The sequence below is a fragment of the Diplotaxodon limnothrissa genome, linkage group LG17, assembly GCF_057381915.1.
Source record: "Diplotaxodon limnothrissa isolate DT_005_m linkage group LG17, D_limnothrissa_male_GT1.1, whole genome shotgun sequence".
Lineage (NCBI taxonomy): Eukaryota > Metazoa > Chordata > Actinopteri > Cichliformes > Cichlidae > Diplotaxodon > Diplotaxodon limnothrissa.
This window is the reverse complement of record NC_140612.1, coordinates 18,827,773-18,850,542: the sequence shown is the minus strand read 5'-3', so window position 1 is coordinate 18,850,542 and position 22,770 is coordinate 18,827,773. Positions and strand designations below refer to the sequence as shown.

Below are 22,770 nucleotides of genomic sequence, written 5' to 3'. Positions count from 1 at the left end.
CCGTGGCGCAAAAAAGGTTGGGGACCGCTGCATTAGAGGAATCATGTTTTCAGTGTTTCATTTTTCCACTCCAGTGGTTGACGCTTACAGACAGAAGTGCAAAAATCTTTTACATAAATTGTTGTGACTGAAAATCTGACATAGATCCTTAAAGAGGGCCCATTCTGCTTCACCTGACATCCTGCATATATATTTCCTGTTCCAGCAATGGTACATGTTCATAAGGCTATTTCAAGTCACCACATGGTTGTAGCTCAGGTTCATTCAGCTGTGTATTTCAAAGGTGGATGCTTACAGAACAGGTCAAATATAAAATGCACCTGTCGCACCGCATCACATTCTTTAAGGGTATAACCGATCCATCTCCAATGAGTGGTTTTAAAGTGCATCCTGCATCCAATACTGTATGTCACATTCATCTACAGTTAATGTTTAACCAGACCAGTGTGAGCGATGGTTTAGCTCACTGGGTAGAGCAGGTGATCTATGTCCTGTGGGGCTAATGCAAAGACCTGGGTTTAAATGTGCCCCAAGGCTTTTTGCTGCATGTCTTGTAGTTGTCGTAGCGTTCCTGTCTTTTCGCCATTGTTTTACTGCAATAAAAGCTACCCCCCCCCCCCCCCCCCCCACAAAAAGAAGAAAAAAAGAAAATTTATGTCCACACAGCAGTCCTATATGTCTTGATTAAGAATGGCTCAGAGGTTCCTGACAGTGTTGCTGGACTCCATCCAGAGTAAACATCTAGTTAGACACCATTTTTTTAAAGATAGAGTCGAGTACCATAACCTCAGTTTTGTCATCCAGGCCTTTAAGTCATGCCTGTAATTTAACTAGCTGATTTGTTTCATGGTTAAATACAGCTGGGTGTCAGCTGCATAGCACTAAAAATGTTAGCAGCACTTTTTAAAAATAATATTGCACAAGAGAATCAAAGGATCTACGAATCGATGAAGTCATCAAAACTTAGAGAGCCCCTGATTAGACTGATGAGGACATCAGAAGCCCCTTAAAGGTGGATTTCACCATATTTAAGTTTTTCTATACTGCTAAGATGGTAGAAAAGAGGACTGTGATTACATATTACTCCTTACAGCTCTTATTAACTCAGGTGTTATCTGTGATGAGGTAAACATTAATCTCACGTCACAAAGTGTTCTACATCCTGATTATCACGTTTACTCACGGGGGGTGTAATCGAAAGATTCTGAGAACACGTCCATTACCACTTACACTGTGCACTCCAACCTCAACCTCTGTTTCAAACTGCCTTGATGTTCATGTGAAAGATCATTACAGGTGAGGAGGTTTAGAATTAGACTCTATACAGTATGATACTGTGTGCACTTTTCCTGTAGCATCCTCAGGCGTCTCGTGGAGAATCCTGGAAGTAAACCAGGTGCACATTTTCGCATTGAGTCTCCAACTGACTTTTGTCATGTGCAAGCGGGCATTTATTTCTAAAACACATCAAATTCACTTTGTAGTTCCTGTTTGTCACTTCCTGCCCACTTCTGCTCCGTGCAGCCTGATGCAGAGCCTATTAAAAAGTACACCTGGCGTGACTTTAGGCTGCTGCTGGGATGCTTCTCTGTGGTGTGTCTGCTAAGCACATTAAAAACGCAGTGTTTTTGGCTACATAAGCAAAATTTACACTCATCTTTTTTACCACATTTGCTTTACTGTGATCTCATCCACGTCCTCAAAAATTTAAATATAGTTGAAAGATCATCGTTTGGATTTGGTGGAATAAATCCAGCTCCCATTGCACAAGTACAGAAGATGAAGAGGACCTTGTTTCCATGTACAGCCTACTTAACATGTTAGTTTGTATAAAGAGTTTTGAGTATTTAATAATTAAGAGCAGAAACTCACCGTGTGAACAGTCCTCCTTTAGATGCTCAGCAGCTCTGTGGGTCCACAGTCCACAGAGCAGGACTTTAGCCTGTTTTTCTGCTACGGCTGCTCTCCTATCAGCTTTACAGCTGCTGTTATCTGAGCCACTATCAGACAGATTAGTGCTCCTTATTCACGACAACATGATGACCCTGTTTTTATGTCAGCATCGTCCTCTACTCAACAGGAACCCTCAGCATGAACTTTTACTCACAGCAGTTTAACCCTCATTCTCCATCTTCCCTGTGCTAATGTGTTATACTAGCTTAACCATGAGTCTGTAAGTAGCCACCAGGCAGCACATCATTATATGTCAACTAACTCGACTTCACTAACTCCAAATATGACTTCATCTTTTTAGAAATCCACATCAGAACGTGGTATATAATCTCGCTAGTCCTCGTTTTAATGGGTGCTTGGATGAACCTTTCCTGTAACATCTGGGAGGACTGTCATGGTGATCATTTTATTAGTTTTTTTTTTTTTTTTTAGAAAGAGAAATTCTAACAAACCAGAGTTAGAGGTGAGTTTAATCTCTATATATTTTATGTTTTTTAATTTAGTCTTTAATTTCGTAAAATCTGCAACAAAGTTAATTAAAAACATAAGAATGTCATGGGGTGTATTCTTCCATGTCATATACAGCCTCCTCACATACTATCATGTCCACATAAAAGCCTAAAGAAATCAACAACAATTTCACAACCTGTCGAGTTATCTTACCACTAAATCAGGAAAATAACTCACTATGCTTATAGTGTACAATAAGGCTGTAATCAACTAAAACTAGCACAGAGCTTAACAAAATGCATCATTGATGTAAAAGCAGAATAGTGATGTAATAACCTCACAGAGCCGGTTTCATGACTCTGACAACATGACAACTCAGGGGCTGTTCGGGCATTAAAAAAAGTAAAAGGAGAAGAAGTAGTTTTAATTTTTAACTAATGTCTTCTTAGTCTTAGTTCACTGTAATAAACTTTAGTCTGACATTAAACTTCAACAGAGTTTAAATAAGTGAGTTTAGGGCTAAGTGTAAATTACCTGCATGGCTAAAAGTTGCTACCTGAAAAATGAATAAATAAAAAAGTCCAATTTTAGAGATCTAAAACCTGAACCTTATTAACAGTATAAAAAGCCAAAACTGTGACTTCTGTGATACTTTTCTGATTTCAGACTATAGTTTCAAGTTTAACTAAATAAAACTCAAAGATCTTTTTGTAAATTTTGCCTGTTATTAGAATCAGACTTGCCAATCACAAGTCATTAGCCCATGAGCCAAAAACTGCGACAGTGAAAAAGCTCAAGCTCCAGCAGCTATTCCATCTTTTATATAAAATCTATGATTGAGGCACTGACTCCATCCATACATCACATCAACAGCAGAACACAGGATGACGTCACACAGATATCCCAGCTGTTATTAAGAGAGGAAATAAACGTCAATTTATAACATGGGAGTCTATGGGGACTGACTCTGTGGAGCCCCTGCTGGACGTCAGAAGAACTGCAGCTGTTGTTCTCTCAGCTCCTTTTGGATAATAAGAACTTGAGAGCACCTGCCCGGGCTGAGCCTGAGCTCAAGGCCAAAAATCTGTAATAAAGTGTGTAATAAATGAAATGCGCTGCACACATGACCGCATCTATAAGCTGGAGTCTTAGCACGAAGCTAATGTGTTGCTGCACACAGCACCTGCCCTTCAAACCTGCCCTGTACTGGTTTTACTGGTGCGGTAATGGAGCCTAATTGGGACACGAAGCGGCCGAAATGCGTTTTGTTACCTGAGCGGTCAGCGGGGACACAGATTACCTCGGCGCCGCCTCCATCGTCCCTCCGGCGGTCAGTGCGATGTGATGTGATGAGTCGGTGTTTGTTCAAACCAGCTTAGTTCCAGTAAGAAGCCTCAGCCGTCCCGACAGGACATGATGCTCAAACAAAAAGAAGGCAGAGGACGCGTTTCTGTTGTCTTAATAACGAACCCGGCTGTTCTCCGCCTGCAGAGGATGGAGGACGTTACATGATGGCTGGTGCGGAGGATCTGCTGCTTGTCTCCTGAGTCTGACCCATTTTAGTCTTTGTCCTCTGGTAGGGGGAGGGAAGGAGCCTGCATCCCCAATCTGAGGCTCACTGCCGTCTGATGTTCTTCCAAAAAGCCGGAAAAATATCAGAGAAACAGCCGGAGAAACCGGACACAAAGAGCTTCAGATGTTTCAATAAAGACACAGTTTATATAAGAGCTCCATACGGAGCCTCATCAATAATTAAATCTGATCATGAACAAAACATCTGAGAGAAAGGATGCCAGCGTGAAGCGGATCAATAGTTTATAAAACCTCCAACATGTATGGAAGACCATTAACGCCTCTAAAACATTACAAAAACAACATAGGTGTAAATTCGACTGAATTTATGGAAGCCCATAAAGACATTAGAACTTAAATAATAAATAAAACAATTGCAGTAAGTCAAAATCTGGACAACAAATTTTGAAACATACGGAAGCCCAATATACCCCCCTGAAAAAAATACAACTAATGGGATGTATAAATAGTAAATAAAAATAGATAATGTAAGCTTATTTGAAGCCTTCAAATAAAATGAAAAAGTAAAACAAAACTGAACCTAATATCAAAATCATGGAAGTGCATTAAAGATCAAAAATAAAAAAATTAGATAAAAGAAAAAAAAATACCTGGTTGTGGAGGGCTAGTGCCAGTTACAGCTGTTATGGGGTGGGGTACACAATGGATGGATGAATGGACTTAAATGGAAGCGCAATACAACCCTATAAGTAAAAACAAATAATGAGAACTCCCTGGAGCTTTCTGAAAACATTTTATTATCTATCTATCTTTCTTAAGAATATGGGGACATATTAATATTTAAAACAATATTATTTAATTTTTAATAAGTTTGGAAACCCATTAAAGCCCTTTGATAATAATTGAATCGCAATGATGAACACAAACATCTAGAATTAACTGGACTAAATGTTTGGACTTACTAAAAGGTCAAAAAGACAAAACGTTTATAAACAACTCTCCAATAAATAAATAAATAAAGTATATCAGAACTATGGAGGCTCATTAATTCTGAAAACATTTAATTGTATATATTTTTATACACAGTTCATAGAACTCATGAGAGAAAATATTTCTTAAAATAAACCCGAATTAACCACCTAGAAAAACTTATTAAAACATGACTTGACATATGGAAGCTCATCAAAGTATGTCAGAAAACACAAATAGTGACATACGTAAAAAAACAAAACAAAGCACAATACCTTTAAGCATGGAAACCTATGATGTTATTTCCCAATAAAAAAACAGAAGTCAGCAAAAATTAAACAAGGATTTATCAGGTCTTTATTTGAATAACGTGTCAAAAATGAACATAGTTTGTGTTAAACTGTAACAAAATTTTCTTTCAACATAAACTGCTGAAGAGCCAAAATGAGTTTTAATGTGCAGTTTACATTTGAACCTGGATGTTCCCATCAAGCACAAATGTTTACCAAACTGTGTCAGGAAAATAATAAGTCAAATATTTATGAACCAACAACTAAGAAAGGTTAAAAAAAATCTGAATTATTATATAATCTAAATAATGAATAGAAACTTCTGATGATGTATAAAATTTTAATGAACTAGGTGGAACAGAAGGTTAAAGGTCAAAGCTCATGACCCATTTAATTAAACAAGCTTACAAGATGAATGCTGTAACAACCACAGGTCCAAATGTTGCCCTCAAACTCTGCAGGTGCTGCGACGCTAACAGAGATATAAAATAAAAACCCAATCACATATGGAAACCCATTTCTGCCAAATAACAAAATGAAAGTGTAAAATGCCTTTGGTTAGTCAAAAAATTACAAAAATATCTTCAGACAGTAAATTTAAAACAATATCATATTTTTTCATATTTTTGCCAGTGAAGTTACATTTTTAATTCTCACAAAACTTTTACACCATAGAAAGACATTTGGTCTTTTCACTAACATACTAATTTAACTTAGAATAACCTCAAGTTTTTTGTTTAAATGATTGATTAAAGCTGTTTTGGTTAAGAATCTGCAAAAGATCAAATAAAAATAAAACAGTGTGAGCCTCAAACAAATTCAGATTTATTTACAACTAAAATAAAAGCAGCTCAATTAATATTTGAGGGGAAACATTTTTGGCAGAAAGGGGCTTCCATGTCAACTGTTGTAGTTTTTTCTTCTGCAGAAACAAACTACAGGACGGACGTCCTTATTGTCCATTAGTCTCAAAGTTGAGGCGCCGGCATGGACGTCTGAGCAGGGACTCATAGTGCAGACATATCTTCATTCAACATCCACCATCTCTACATCGTCCTGGCATCCGGACGCCTTCTTGTTCTTCTTCTTGGTCTGAGCTGATGAGGTGTTGTGCTTCTTCTGTGGTGCTGCTGTTGATTCCACTACAGAGAGACGAATGATGAGCAATTTTATTTTAGTGTCATAAAAAAGTATCAATAAAACACCAGAAGTTGAAAAACAACACAAAATGCAGCTGATGATCAGTCAGCTTTGATGCAGAACATGTGGAATCTAACTGGATGATGGACAAATGCATCATTTCCTGTGTCCACTATGTGGTGTTAAACCCCCCCCCCAAAAAAAACAACCTTCACTCTCTAATCATCTGTGTCAGTATGTAACGTGTAGAACACACAGTGATAATCAGTGTTGGGGAGTAACATAATACATGTACCGGCATTATGTACTTAAAATACAAAATATGAGTAACTGTATTCTGTTACAGTTACCATTTAAAAAGGTGGTATTCAGAATACAGTTACTTTGTTGAAATAAATGGATTACACAGCAGTACAGTCCTATTTCACCTGTTAGGCTATGCCCTCTCTATTTTTGGTAATTCCATGCCGGTGGAGACCCAAACAAAAGACGCATTAAGAGGCTCTAATGCCTGGGTCTCACGGCCCATGTCACCTCTACTTGCCGCCAGCATAATGACGTGAAGAAAGATTTTTGTAATTATTATTCAAAACATTATTTAATATGAAGGTGATAGCCAGAGTGTTAAACGCATAGCCCTAAAGAATGTAGCCTCATGGGCAGTGTAGTGCTGCAGGGAGAATGGACTGTCATACCCGTTATGTGTCTGTGAGCGCGAGGGAGGGAGAAAAAGGAGAATCGAAAGTACGAGTTGTCACCAAGCAGAAACAGGAGCTGGAAGCATGTAAATATAACAATAACCACAGCAGCCAAAAACAGTGCCTGACGAGCCCAGTTGTAAGTAAGCTATTAAGACTCGACTGTACACCGTGTTCGTGTTTTCCTCCGAAACAATAAGTTTAATTCAATTCAATTTTATTTATATAGCGCCAAATCACAACATAAGTCGCCTCAAGGCGCTTCATAGATACAGAGAAAAACCCAACAATCATATGACCCCCTATGAGCAAGCACTTTGGCAACAGTGGGAAGGAAAAACTCCCTTTTAACAGGAAGAAACCTCCGGCAGAACCAGGCTCAGGGAGGGGCGGCCATCTGCTGCAACCGGTTGGGGTGAGAGAAGGAAGGCAGGATAAAAGACATGCTGTGGAAGAGAGACAGAGATTAATAACAGATATGATTCAATGCAGAGAGGTCTGTTAATACATAGTGAGTGAGAAAGGTGACTGGAAAGGAAAAACTAAATGCATCATGGGAATCCCCCGGCAGCCTACGTCTATTGCAGCATAACTAAAGGAGGATTCAGGGTCACCTGGTCCAGCCCTAACTATATGCTTTAGCAAAAAGGAAAGTTTTAAGCTTAATCTTAAAAGTAGAGATAGTGTCTGTCTCCTAAATCCAAACTGGAAGCTGGTTCTACAGAAGAGGGGCCTGAAAACTGAAGGCTCTGCCTCCCATTCTACTTTTAAAAACTCTAGGAACAACAAGTAGGCCTGCAGAGCGAGAGCAAAGTGCTCTAATAGGGTGATATGGTACTACAAGGTCACTAAGATAAGATGGGGCCTGATTATTTAAGACCTTGTATGTGAGGAGCAGGATTTTGAATTCAATTCTGGATTTAACAGGAAGCCAATGAAGGGAAGCCAAAACAGGAGAAATATGCTCTCTCTTTCTAGTCCCTGTCAGTACTCTTGCTGCAGCATTTTGGATTAGCTGAAGGCTTTTCAGTGAGTTTTTTGGACATCCTGATAATAATGAATTACAGTAGTCCAGCCTGGAAGTAATAAATGCATGAACTAGTTTTTCAGCGTCACTCTGAGACAGGATATTTCTAATTTTAGAGATGTTGCGCAAATGGAAGAACGCAGTCTTACATATTTGTTTAATATGTGCATTGAAGGACATGTCCTGGTCAAAAATGACTCCAAGGTTCCTCACAGCGTTACTGGAGGCCAAGGTAATGCCATCCAGAATAAGAATCTGGTTAGATACCATATTTCTAGGCTTTTCAGGGCCGAGTACAATAACCTCAGTTTTATCTGAATTAAGAAGCAGAAAGTTAGCGGCCATCCAGGTCTTTATGTCTTTAAGACATTCCTGCAGTTTAACTAATTGGTGTGTGTTATCTGGCTTCATGGACAGATAGAGCTGGGTGTCATCTGCATAGCAGTGAAAATGTATGCTATGTCTTCTAATGATGCTGCCTAAGGGAAGCATGTATAATGTAAACAGAATTGGTCCTAGCACTGAACCCTGTGGAACTCCATAATTAACCTCAGTGTGTGAAGAGGACTCTCCATTTACATGCACAAATTGGAGTCTATTAGATAGATATGATACAAACCACTGCAGTGCAGTACCTGTAATACCTACAGCATGTTCTAATCGCTCTAATAGGATATTATGGTCGACAGTATCGAATGCTGCACTAAGGTCTAGCAGGACAAGCACAGAGATGAGTCCACTGTCAGAGGCCATAAGAAGATCATTTGTAACCTTCACTAAAGCTGTTTCTGTGCTGTGATGAGCTCTGAAACCTGACTGAAACTCTTCAAATAAACCATTCCTCTGCAGATGATCTGTTAGCTGTTTGACAACTACTCTTTCAAGGATTTTTGATATGAAAGGAAGGTTGGAGATTGGCCTATAATTAGCTAAGACTGCTGGGTCTAGAGATGGCTTTTTGAGTAAAGGTTTAACTACAGCTAGCTTGAAGGCCTGTGGTACATAGCCGATCATTAGAGATAGGTTGATCATATTTAAGATCGAAGAATTAATTAATGGCAGGACTTCTTTGAGCAGTTTTGTAGGAATGGGGTCTAAAAGACACGTTGATGGTTTGGAGGAAGTAATTATTGAAGTTAACTCAGAAAGATCAATTAGAGAAAAAGAGTCTAACTTAACATCAATGGTACTAAGAGTAGCTGTAGATAATATTACATCTGTTGGATAATTATTGGTAATTTTTTCTCTAATGATAAAAATTTTATTTGTGAAGAAGTTCATGAAGTCATTACTAGTTAACGTTAAAGGGATTGTTGGCTCAAAAGAGCTCTGACTTTTTGTCAGCCTGGCTACAGTGCTGAAGAGAAATCTGGGGTTGTTCTTATTTTCTTCAATCAGTGATGAATAGTAAGATGTTCTGGCTTTGCGGAGGGCTTTCTTATAAAGCAGCAAACTATTTCTCCAGGCTAAATGATGATCCTCTAAATTTGTGACACGCCATTTCCTCTCCAGATTACGAGTTATCTGCTTTAGGGTACGTGTTTGAGAATTATACCACGGAGTCAGGTACTTCTGATTAGAGACCTTAGTTTTCACAGGAGCTACAGTATCCAGAGTCATATGTAGTGAGGAGGTGAAATTATTAACAAGATAATCGACCTCTGTTGGGGTAGCGTTCAGATAGCTGCTCTGCTCTATGTTGGTACAGGGCATTGAAGATGATAACAGTGGGTGGATTATATTCTTAAACTTAGTTACAGCGCTTTCAGAAAGACATCTACTTTGATAAAGTCTACTCTCCACCGCTGTGTAATCAATTATTGTAAATGTAAATGTTATCAGGAAATGATCAGACAGGAGAGGGTTTGCAGGAAACACTGTTAAATGTTCAGTTTCTATGCCATATGTTAAAACAAGATCTAGAGTGTGATTAAAGTGGTGGGTGGGTTCTTTTACATTTTGAGAGAAGCCAATTGAGTCTAATAACAGATTAAATGCCATGTTGAGGCTGTCATTTTTAGCATCTACATGGATGTTAAAATCACCCACAATAATTATTTTATCTGAGCTCAGAACTAAATTAGATATAAAGTCTGAGAAATCAGACAGAAACTCTGTGTAAGGCCCAGGTGGACGATAGATGATAACAAGTAAGACTGGTTTCTGAGTTTTACAGCTGGGGTGGACGAGGCTAAGCATCAGGCTTTCAAATGAATTAAAAGTTTGTCTTGGTCTTTCATTAATTAATAGGCTGGTGTGAAAAATTGCTGCCACACCGCCCCCTCGGCCTGTGCTTCGAGATTTCTGGTAGTTAGAATGACTCCGGGGTGTTGATTCATTTAAACTAACATAATCATCCTGCTGCAACCAGGTTTCTGTAAGGTAGAGTAAATCAATTTGTTGATCAATTATTAAGTCATGTACTAACAGAGACTTGGAGGAGAGAGACCTGATATTTAATAATCCACATTTCACTGTTTTACTCTTTGGTTCAGATGTGGATACTTTGTTGTTCTTTCTTTGTAATTGTTTATGTTTAAGTTGTTTGTTGCTGGTTTTTAGTTTGTTTTTTGTCTGTTTGGGAGCCGACACAGTCTCTATGGAGATGGGTTTTTGGGGGGGTAGCAGGAGGAGAGAAGCTGCAGAGAAGCGTGTAAGACTGCAACTCTGCTTCCTGGTCCCAACTCTGGATAGTCATATTTTGGGGGGTTTAATAAATTTGTCCATATTTCTAGAAATGAGAGCTGCTCCATCCAAAGTGGGATGGATGCCGTATAGTTTTCTATACAAGATCGCTGCAAAAAGTGCAGCCTTACCTAATGTCCACCTACTGTTACTCATTTTATATTAGGATTTAAAAATGTAGTTGGTATTGGTTTGGCGAGTAACCTTCAGTACTAGTAATAAATCACACAGCAATAGTACATTAATGTAGTTATAAAAAGCATGATAATATATTAAATAATCCAAAGTATTCAGAATACGTTACTCTCATTGAGTAACGTAACGGAATACATTACAAAATACATTTTGGGGCATGTATTCTGTAATCTGTAGTGGAATACATTTTAAAAGTAACCTTCCCAACACTGGTGATAATGTCATATCAATCAGCTAAAACTGACGTCTTGCTGCCATTAGGTGGCGCTATGACTAGCGTTCAATGTTGCCACGTGGATGTCTTTAAGCCTTTGAGGCAGAGTGGACAATATGCATTTGAGTTTCAATGAAAAGTCAAAACTTTCATAATTTTGCATTGCCACAGTCTGCAGTTTTCCAAGAAGAGATAAATTACGAAGACTGGAAATAATAAAAACAATGCATCCCAAATGCTTTACCTATTTGTTAAGGTTATCTTATGACTGCATGAGAGTTTTGTTCTTGGGATGTTACATTTTTCCAATTTTTCCATAAACACCCAGAGCGTATGTAAATTTTCATCCATGCCCAAATTCAAAATAAGATTAATTAATGTAAAGTAATAAACGGAGCAATCCCAACTGGTCTTTCATATGTTTAGGTCTAAAGCTTAGTGGACCACACAGGTCTGGAAACCAGAGCCGCACACTAACACCGACTGAAGTACCTGAGAGATGCTGAAAACACTTAAGGAGAGAGTCAGTCAGAAGGTTTGGCACTCTTTACCTTCCATAGAGGCCTTCTCCTTCTGCTGGTGTTGCAGCTGTTTAATCAGCTTCCTCTTCTTCTTCCCTGACAGCGTGATGTTGGCTCTCGGACTCGTCCTGATGGGACAGAAAATGTCACAACGCGCTGCGGCCATGAGAAGGTGGAGGAAGGAGGGGGTCAGCTGACACTCACCTTCTCTTCTTCAGGTGATGGATGGTGATGAGACCTTCATCCACCACAGCTCCCACGATCTGATGCCGCTTCCTCTTCTCACGGCTCAGAACTCGCCGGCGCTTGAAAAGCTTCTTCCCCAACTCCTGCAAGAGAACCACGACACGTTCAAGGAAGGCAGAAACACTCGAGTGTTTAGAGCTCCTCATCAGATATGAAGGAACAAACAACAACAGCTGAAACATATCCAGGCTTTCTTTGAATTAGCTGACTCAACTTAAACTCAGAGACAATGCAGATCTGAAACTGACGGTTAGAATCTAAATCAGGGGTAGATGAGAACTGGGCGAAAAATGCTCTGTGGGATATTTTGTTCTGAAAGTTGGAATTGACATTCTGAGGACATAGTAATAAGTGTTTCTTTTCACTGAGCTCCATCTACTTCAGTCACACTTTATCACACAAGAAAAGCTACAGAGAAACGACCCAACAGGTTGTGTTTATGAAACATCTGCAGCAGAGAGTGATGTACATAACCCAATGTAATCAAGACACAGCCACAGTTTGTTATTGATGCATTTAATGTAATCTTGAAGCAGGTGGTAAATAAATCAGTATGTGTCTTGCAGCCGATTTAAACTGAAACCACAAAGTTAGGTTTAAAGTGTTAGCAGCTACACTGGAAACCAACAGAGTTTTAAAAACTTTCCATTTTCCTGTAAATGGGGACCGCTGATCTTGATCATAGACACTGGACATGGTTGCCACAGTAGAGTGAGTCTTCCACAAGTGATTTGTGGTTGTATCACATTTAATATGGCAGACAACTCTCAAGTAATATGCATATGAAGCCGTAAACAGATGATCAGTTCTTTTTTTTCAGTGAGAGAACTGCAAACTGCAGATGAAGTATTCAAACTACGAACACAGTAACAACAGCACATATAGTTTTTTTGTTTTTATTCCTGGCATTCATTCATCCATATTCTTTCACTTATCTAATTCCAGGTCGTGGGGTTGGAAGGGGGGCTGGAGCCAATCACAGCTACCATAGGGTGAGAGGTGAGGTACACCTGGAATAGTCGCCAGCCTGTAGCAGGGCTCACTTTTCTGGCAGTTTAGCTTAAATAATCTTAACATGTTGTTGTTGTTGTTTTACTGCACTTTTTACTGTTTTCACAGACTGATTGTAACACCAGCGTCAGTTTATAAAGAGAGAAAAGTACCATTGACCAGAACTGAGTTTAGCTCCACAACAGACACGGTTTCTCACGTGACCCGCTTGGAAAACGTAACTGTCCATTGATGGCTTAAAAGGATTTCTCCACCAGGCTGTGGAAGAAAGACCTGAACATACTAACGATTACTTCAAAGTTTAAAACCTGCAGCTGTGCATCTGCCATGTTAGAAATTAACAGCCATAAAAATAATAATTTAAGCCATTAGAGCACCTTTGCTGCTTCCGGTTACTGTATAATCTATTCTTCTTAGAGCTGTAGCTGTTGTTTGTCTCGTGACGTTTCGATCGATGCAGTTTACTTGCCGTCCACAGGGTGTCCCAGTTTCCTGAAGTTACAATGCGCTCCACTAACAAAGGGATTGCACCAACACATTTAAAACAATTCCTCAAAATGTTTTAAGGCTATATTCGACTTCCCGCAACTGACAATACTGGAGAGGAAACTGTCTCAAAGGACTGATTCATTACTATAACTGTAGGGGGGTGTGAACAAAACTTTAACATCTGTCTGACTCGTTATTGTTTCCTGAATGTGCCCTCGGCTCCAACCGACTAACAGAAGGAAAAACAGGATTTCTTACAGTTTTCGGTTTGTTTATTCCTCCCGGAGGTGCCATGCTGACCAGCTCACGTGGAACACAGACTTCTTCTTCTGCGCTCTAAATCCTGGCTGTCCTCAGGCCACACGGCTCCTCACTGCCCCCAGCAGTCGTGACGAAACATTACAACGAAGCCCGGAGTTCAACGGCAAAACACCGTCACGTAAAAACAAGAAATTACAACTTTTATCTCAGACATAGTTTACACACAACGATAAAAATATGAACGTATAAATTATTCTTCTTGTTAGTATTAATAGCATTACTGTGCATAACTCATTGTTTCAGAATTATTCTTAAACTACATTTTTATAGCATTTAAAATAGATTCACAATTTTTAATTGGACAGGTCAAGTGCAGTTTATTTATTTATTTAGTCCTAATCAATTTTGCAACATTTTACTAAGCAACAACGAAGTAAACAAAGGACTACAAAAAGTTTAACAAAACAGTTACAGACAAATGAATAAATGAATGAAACAAATAAAAAGAGGTTATTTTTTTTCTTAAATAAAAGTTTCACACAGCCAGTTTTTAACATTTAGTAGCTCAACGCTCACATCCAGTGGCTACATCGCCATAATACAACCCCACACATACACATGGATTATCATTAAAAAATATATAAACTTCTTATATGTTGCCATTAAAATGTAGATCAATAACCACAAACATTCACATATTTTAGAGCAATTTTGTTGACTTTTACAAAAAAGTTTAAAAAAAAAAGAAAAAATCTTTTTTAATTGTTAATTAAAAAAACATTCATTTAAAATTTAAGAATTCGTAAGAAAAATATTTACTAAAGGCTGTTCTTATGACTAGTTTTCATTACTTTTAAGTCAAAAATTGTGTTGGCTCAGTTCTACATTCCACTGTGTGGCGCTCAAATTCAAAACAACACAGTGATGAGCACAGACTTTACACCAATTCAAATTGATGCATACATAACTGCAAGTGTCTTAGTGTCATACACAGAAATAATCTGCAGAGTTGTTGTGGTTCAGAATATGCAAATGAAAAAGAAACAGCTGTGAGATGCTCACCTCAGCAGGTGATCCACCTGCATGTTTGATTTATCAGATTTTTATGCTGTGATTTTTGTGACTATGCTTTTATGATGTTGTCCTCACAAAAAGGGATTTGTGTCTCCCCTCAGAAAACAGTCGTGTAAATGAAAATGCATGAATCCCTACACTCTGAAGCTGCTAGAAGATGTGAAGAAATGAAAAGATGAACTCAAATGCAAGTAAACGAGGTTTGCGGTTGGTATGGCGGTTGCCTTTGATGATGCAAAACATTTTGTCGACATTGTTGTGTTTGCTGGGCAGAAAACCTACAAAATTACAGTACAGCACTTCAGAGTCACACTGCTAGCGATCAAAGATTTATGTAAATTTGACAAGCTGAACACATTCTGTACTGTACAGGAGACACGGCACGAGATGGATTGACAATGGTCTACAGCCAATCAGGATGCAGAACACAATGCGCTGTAAGAAAAAAAAAGCATGCAAAATTGCACACAAAAAAATCCGGTAAACAGCGAAAGGTGAACCGCGTTATAGCGAGGGACCACTGTGTGTGTGTGTGTGTGTGTGTGTGTGTGTGTGGAGGCACGGTGGTTAGCACTGTTGCCGCACAGCAAGAAGGTCCTTAGTTCAGTTCCACCATCAGGCCGGGGTCTTTCTGTGTGAAGTATGCATGGGTACTCCGGCTCCCTCCCACCGTCCAAAGGCATGCAGTTTGTGGGGATATATATACACACACACACGCGCGCGCGCACAAATATTTGTATTGAATAAGGAATAAAGAATATATATGAATAAGGAATAAATATTTTTTGTCTATTTAATCCACTGTTTGATCATTAATACTGATCTTTCTGAATAGACACAAAGACACACATATACATGAATGCACAGAAAACACAGAAATAGAGGTATTTGCTCATTGGTTAGGACATAGTAAAGTGAGCTACATGTTTAAAACCTGAACACATCTGATAGGATCATCATTGTTTTTATCTCTTTCCCCCCACAATTCAGACTGGTTGACTGCAGTTTATCAGAGATCAGTTGTGCTGCTCTGGTGTCTGCTCTGAAGTCCAATCCTTACCATCTGAAGCTTCTGGACTTGAGTGAAAACAGTCTGTAGAATTCAGGAATTAAACAGATGCGTGTTTTCTTTGGAGAGTCCACACTGTAGACTGGAGACTCTTAAGTCAGTTTACTTCCTTGATTTCACAATTTTAACTCATACAATTTATGAATATACACAACATCCATCAATAAATCTTTACATTTTCTTTTGGTAATAATTTTATGTTTTTATTTGTTGTCACAGAATACATTTGAAAATGTAAGCCAAAAATATTCCTTTGGTTTCTGGAAATTTCATTGTAGCTTTACAATGTAAATGTTGTACATGTACAACGTTTATATGTGATAATTGATAGAAACATGTTGTCTGAAGTAGTGTTAAAATCATTTATAATGTATTGATTCTAAAGTGCAAGACTCGATTTGGGATCAGCAGCATGGTAGTATGTGCTTGTGTTTCAAGTGTGTAGAAAACTGAGAAGATGGTGGTCCACAGTAACAGAAGGATAAAATTGACTTTTTCCTTTTTCGAGAAAAGCTCAGTGACTGGGACGTTGTAATGTTGTGCTCCAGGTTTAAAATCTAAACACATCCAATTGGGTTATGAAAGATTATATCTACATGTTCTATATATAATATCAACGACCTTTAAACCCAAAGTAAAAACAAGGTCCAGTGTGTGGCCTTTGCTGTGTGTAGGACCGGACACATGCTGAGTCAAATGAAAATAATTTTCATAAAGTCTCTGGTGAATAGGTCGGAGTCATCATCAACGTGTATGTTAAAGTCCCCAACTATAAGCACTCTAGACAGCTTCATAGTAGCGGATAAGAAGTCGCTGAGCTCCGATAAAAATAACCTGTTATATCCAGGTGGACGATACACCACAGCACAGTACAAAGGATCCTTGTTACCAATTTTAAGCAGCTGCAGCTCAAACGAGCGAAAAAGTCCAGTTTTCACGGAGCGGCAGGAGAAACGGTCCTGGAAAGCCATGGCAAGCCCACCACCCCGATCAGACAACCGAGGCTGGGTAATAAAAGTATAGCCATCCGGGCAGAGTTCAACAAGTGATGAGTTGTCTACATCCCGCTGCCAGGTCTCAGTCAGGAATAAAAAATCGAGTTTTTTAGATAATATAAAATCATTCAACAAGAATGATTTATTAGACAGAGATCAAGCGTTAAAAAGCGCCATATTCAGTGAGCTAGAAGCCTCGTTATTTGCAGAGGCTCGAGTTAAGGGACGTAAATACACAGGGTTTGAGCCGTCCCGCTCATAGAATCCACTCACCGAGGGAAGAAAAAGCCAGCCCGCAAAAGAGTCTGGATAAACCCTCCTGAGGTGGCAGGGTCTCAAAGAGCCGGGCCCAGCGTATCCAAACAAGGCCGTGGAAAACAAGTCCCCCTCCATGGAGCTTTTCTGGACACAAGAGACAACGCACGCTCGACGTCGCTTACCAGCCAAACCGCGCCGCCAGTACATCCTGAGCTTTACCTGAATACCTCCTCTTCTCCCTCTCCTTCTCCGTGGTCTAGAGGGGCCACTGAAATCGCCTGACGAGGATCCAGCTAATGGAGGAGGGCGACGAGACATCGTGTGGCATCATAGAGGATCGGATGGATAGCAAGGCCAGGCGATCATACACCAGGGCCGCAAATACATCATTAAAACTGAGTGAGAACAGTAGAGCAGAAAAAAACAACACAACAGTAGTAGAGCGCGACAAACTACAACCGGCAGCGGCAGAGCCAAACACAGGCGCCATCATACCGGAAGTGAGAAAGAAAGTACTGAGAAAGTCTTTCCAACACCAGCAATGCCGTTTGTCAGAACCACTCTGATGGGTCTCTGTTGGTCAGGCAATGCTTTAAAGATGTCCTGGCACCTGATTGGAGTGTCATGGAGGATCTTGGAAGCTGTCTCCAGCTGCCTCACCTCATGTTGGGTATAAACTCCCTCACTCTGTTCCTCTGTGATGTAGAGCTCAGTGTAGATCCTGTTGAGGAGGTTTCTACTTCTTGTTTCATTAGTTCCTTCAGTCAGACATTCACATCTGCTCAGCCCAGCTGAAAGAGCAAAACCTGGATGTTTGTGGGGAGTTTCTCCGATTTCTGAAAAGCATCACTGAAAGGTCTCCCTCTCACTTTTTGGCATCTCACATTAACTAGCCCAGATCTGGTTTGCCAGAGGTGGCCCACAGATGGGCCAGCACAAGGCCAGTTGCAGACACACTGGTGGTCCTGTGCTGGCTCATGTGTGGATTAGCTCTGGCAAACCTGATCTGGGCCACCAAAGGGCTGTCATTCTTTGCGGTATGTGGGCTATGTGCAAGTTGTGTGCAGCCACGTACCAGTTGTAGACACAGTGCTGCCCTGTGCCTGTGCCTGTCCCAGAACAGTTTCAGCTCCAGCCCCAGATGTCAGTCTAATGTGTACTCTAATCAAGCCATGTAATAACAACATGTGCCGGAACACAACAGTGCAAAAGTAACAATACGAAACTTTGCTCAGACAGTGAATGGACTGATTCTTACAAAGCGCTTTTCTACTCTCACGGATTACTCAAAGTGCTCTATACAACATGCCACATTCACCCAATCAAACACTTTCTCTAAACTGAGTGCTTCCTAACAATATTCATACACATTCACACTGTTGACATGCAGACTAGAGGACCTGTTCTACCTCCTGAGGTACAGCCACCCGATGGCAACCATGAGTAAACCCTCACTAGGTTTTGGATAAAGTGTACACTCACAAACCTGTCAAACCTGCATCATTGCCAGGCCTGGCCCATATCTGGATGACATACCACTTACCATGCCAGAAGTCAGCTAGCAGTGCCGGCGTGACACCAGATCTCGGCCAAACTTGTCTGCTATGTGGGTTGCTCCTTATGATTTCTTGGTAAAGTATCTAATTCCTTGTAAGCCTGATATTAATATCCTTATTTATCTTTGCAACCTGGAAAGATTAATTTAAAAAAAAAGTTTTCTTAGACTAAAACTAGATTTTGAAGGCTTTCGTAATGTTTTAATGGTTAAATAAATGCTTTAATTTTCCTTCTTCACAACTTCAGCCATCTTTTCAGAGATTCCACCTCACAGTGTTAGCAATAATGAAACAAAGACAAGAGCAGCTGGGAGGATGTTGTCAAATCGTCCGACCGTCCCAAGGTTTCTGCAACACAGGGATGGAGAAAAACAGGTGAATACATCAGGATTTATTTACAGAGCTCTAACTGTCCACCCTGTTCTTAAAACATCATCATCTCAGCTCCACAACACTGACACAGCACAGAGTTATTGCACTGCTGCACTCTGCAGTATCTGCAGCTCCCTGATCACGTGATCATGTTCCAAAAACTATTCAGCTGTTTGGACTCACCTTCGTCACAGACTGACAGCGTTTTAATGCAGCGCCCTCTGCAGGCCGTGCAGAGAACTCCACTCCAGATGGAGTCCGCTCCTCAGTTCATCCTCCAGCCTCCAGCTCCAAGAGGATGGGGAATTTTAAAGATGTTGCAAAAAGCTTATCCAAAGATGAAGCTCATTTAAACACTTGTGTTAACAAAAGTTAAGAGATTCTGGAAGATCACCTGATTGACCAGCAGAGGGCAGCACAAGCAAACAGCTTCAAATGGAGCAGCAGAAGAAACCTTTTCTTAAACCCATGTTTCAAAGCAGATGAAAATAAAAGTGCATAACTGCATTTGTTTCATTAGTATTTGTCTTACCTTTACCTCTCTCAGCTGTTTTAGTTTTGAAAGGGCGAAAAGTTTGAGAGATTTTGTGATCAAGTCAGTGAAACATCTGAGAATGAGGTCACTTCCAGATGAAAGAATTCTGCCCGTGGACACAATCGCACACTAAATCACAGCAAATAAGACGACAGGGCTATATGATCGTTCCTGATTGATGATTGTTCCTCGTTTCATGCTCCAGTGTGACAAAGTCCGTCCAGTCTGCATGTTCAGTCTGTCCCTCTTAGCTTTCGAGGAGAGAAGCTCAACTGTTTCTTAGATTTTCAAAGTTGTTCAGTTCATACAGGAACTGCAGCACTGTTGCTGTTTTCTAACCTAACCATAAAAACTCACTGTTAACCACCGTGATGTCACAAGGATTTGATCTGACAGACAAGCTTCGAAGGTCAACATTATTTGGTGTAAATGTACATTGTAGAGTGGTGCACGTTGTGGATTTGTGCACCGTGGGTGTGAGGTGTTCTGTCTGAGGGCACTGACAAAGACCAAAGCTTCTACACACTGCTCAACATTTCACACGCGTTAAATGTGTCATATTGTGTGCACATTTTTGGATGTCTCATTTTATGAAAGTATTATTGATTACATGAATTTAAAGATTACTGCAGACTTTCTGAGTATTTGTTTCGGTTACTGCGATTATGTTTATGAAGATAACATTATGTGAGCACTCTGACAGCTCGTCCCTATCACTGTGCATTTCTAATATTCCCTTATTTTCTGACACTGTAAAATGCTGTCACTCACTCTGAACATGGACAGATGAAGGTTTACGGTTAAGTAAGTTAAGCAGAGGTAAAGTTCAGTTTGTGTCTATTTGTATGGATGGAGTGAACCTGATACCACATAGCTGATCATGCGTCTGTATGTCTGAACATGCATATTATCTTTAATGTGTGTGTGTGTGTTTTTAATTCAAACTGTGTAGTGCAAACAAAGGTTATTCTAATCATTGTAGTATTTATCCAGTAAAACATTTTTATTCTGTAAGTTCAGCACCATTAGCCTGAAATAAAGCATGGTTACTGCGCTGTGAAACAGTTAGATCCAGCCTGCAGGGCTGCAGTGGAAATGCTGTCACTGATTATCAAATGCTGTAAAACTGGTCAGTGAAGAATAATGAGGTATTCTTCAAACCCAATAGAGCATGCTCATTCAGACAAAACTGCAGGTAAAGAGACCTGTCTGAGCATCTCAAGTGAGGAAAGCATCACTTTGTTATGTCCACAGCTTCTAGACTTCAAATTGTCCAACGACTTTGAAGCCTCTGAAAATCTGATACTCTATAAGAATATTAGTAACTCCTAAAAACTATGTACAGTACTCTGATTATACCCTTTGGATTAGAGCTGAAAAGCTACACATCCATCATTATTGAGCATTGGACTTAAAATACATTTTTGTGTTGCTGTACAAAATTTAGAATTGTGCAATTTTTTAAATACTATTGGACCAAACTGTAACTTTGTGTTTTTGTGTCATTAACACAGTGACCATCATTTACTTCACACTAGAGATGCTGGAGCTCTGAAGTTAAAGAAAAATGTGTCACTGTCCAAATACTGAGAGCGTTTTTTAGCATAAGAATGAATTACAAATGGATAAAACGAATAAAAAAGTGATCACGCTCTGAAGTCATTCTGATTGGTTGCACCGGTCACAGTGTTTGAGTCAAAAAAAATTGTGATGATGTAAGGAGGCCAAATTACACAACCCATGTCACCGTCTAAATACTGACAGTATGTACCACCGGTATCAATGCTTTCTTTTGCTGTTAGAAGGCCTGAATGGCACGTGCACAATAATCATCTTAACAGTTACAGTCAGAATCAGATTATAAATCTTTCAGCATCAACACAGACAGATCTACTTAGTAGTTACTCTACTTTCAAATATCAACTGTAAAGTTACAGAACACCTAGTGGAAGTGGAAAAAAAGGACAAAACAAGAAAACTTAACTGATATGAGCTCTTAATTTCCCCAGGCGATCATTTACATTAATATTTTAATTTGTGTGCTTCTTATTTATTATAAAACGAGTTATAATATCACATATGCACTAATTTGCATAAAGTCCAACAAATAATGTAGTAAAAAAATGAATAAGTGAACTGTGAAAATAATTTCTTTACAAATAAATAATAAAAGTGCCAAAGTTGTTGTTTTGTAATAAAGAAGACCTGTTACAGAAGAAAAATCTCAATATAAAACCTGGTTTGGCAAATCAAAATCTACTAAACCATAAAAATAAAGATGTCTGACTGTAGGGGCTAGTTTGAATACTTTTAAACGTCATCAGACAGAAACAGGACCTCAGAGTAAAAACAAGACAGATTCATGCAAAGTCATTTATTTCTATGGTTTCCATGGGTGAAAGAACCACACTGTGAAATATCCATCAAATGTTTTTAATTTCATATTATTCACAGAAACATTAGATAACACTGACAAGAGTGACGATGTCAGCACCAGATTCAAGTCAGCTTCACTTTGATAAAATAAATTTACAATAAATTCAAAACTGGTGAACATAGATAGAAAACAAGACCGAGACGGCTGTCTGCTGCAGTTAACCTGATCTTGGTCTTTTACGGGGACTAGCAACATTGTTATTGTTACAGTCAGTGTTACTGTTAGTGACGCTATCAGTGCCAGTAATCCTTTTAATTTGCCTAAATGCATCTGCCACAGGTTTGCTATTAATGCACAGTGCACCACCAGGCCTTTCGAACTGGGATGGTTCTCTGTTTTAGTCACCAACACACATCCAGTTTTGAATGTCAGAAACACACCATTTGGAATGATCACATTTATGACTCCATTCACCTGCGTCAGTTTTTACTGACATGATGGTGACTAGTTCGTTTTTTTTCCCAGTTTTAAAAAGCGGACGTTTTCCACTCTCTTCAGGGTCGCTGCGCCAGGTCTGGATGGATAAATTGGTCTGTAGTGTGTCAGCAATGGTGACATAAAGATTTCCTGCCAAAGTAAAGACAAACATCAGGAAACCACCAGACAGTGTTACAATAAGCCAGAATTTTTTTTAAAAAAAAGAGAAAAGTGTTGCTCACAACAACCCTGACTCTACTTTCTCTTTCTGAGAGTTTCTGGGAAGTTCCAGCTCTTCTTATTTAATGATTTCTTTTACAAACATCAGACCTCATATGATCCCTGCTGCTACACTCCCCTGCACTAACTCTGCAC

General features: G+C 39.4%; 1 protein-coding gene across 2 annotated transcripts; it reads right to left on the bottom strand.

Moving 5' to 3' along the window:
- Positions 1-5,526: 5,526 nt before the first annotated feature.
- On the bottom strand, positions 5,527-13,730 carry c4h11orf98 (chromosome 4 C11orf98 homolog). 2 transcript variants are annotated; one of them, XR_014907025.1, is made up of 5 exons: positions 13,680-13,730; positions 11,880-12,004; positions 11,706-11,803; positions 7,031-7,479; positions 6,274-6,337 (listed from the first exon to the last, which is right to left on the bottom strand). XR_014907025.1 is itself a non-coding variant. In XM_085376791.1 (4 exons), exons 1-4 carry the CDS (start codon positions 13,713-13,715, stop codon positions 6,222-6,224), a joined length of 375 nt encoding a protein of 124 aa, XP_085232917.1. In that variant the 5' UTR covers positions 13,716-13,730; the 3' UTR covers positions 5,527-6,221. The 2 variants fall into 2 exon arrangements, 1 of the variants encoding a protein (XP_085232917.1); XM_085376791.1 differs by lacking the exon at positions 7,031-7,479 and having other exon boundaries at positions 5,527-6,337.
- Between the last annotated feature and the right edge of the window lie 9,040 nt (positions 13,731-22,770).

What these genes read in the sequence shown, in the direction of transcription:
- c4h11orf98 (XM_085376791.1), bottom strand. Translation starts at nt 13,715, where the DNA reads ATGGCACCTCCGGGAGGAATAAACAAACCGAAAACT. An exon ending in GAATAAACAAACCGAAAACT is followed by an intron (nt 12,005 to 13,679) that starts GTAAGAAATCCT and finishes GTTCTCTTGCAG; the next exon opens with GAGTTGGGGAAGAAGCTTTT. An exon ending in GGAGAAGGCCTCTATGGAAG is followed by an intron (nt 6,338 to 11,705) that starts GTAAAGAGTGCC and finishes GTCTCTCTGTAG; the next exon opens with TGGAATCAACAGCAGCACCA.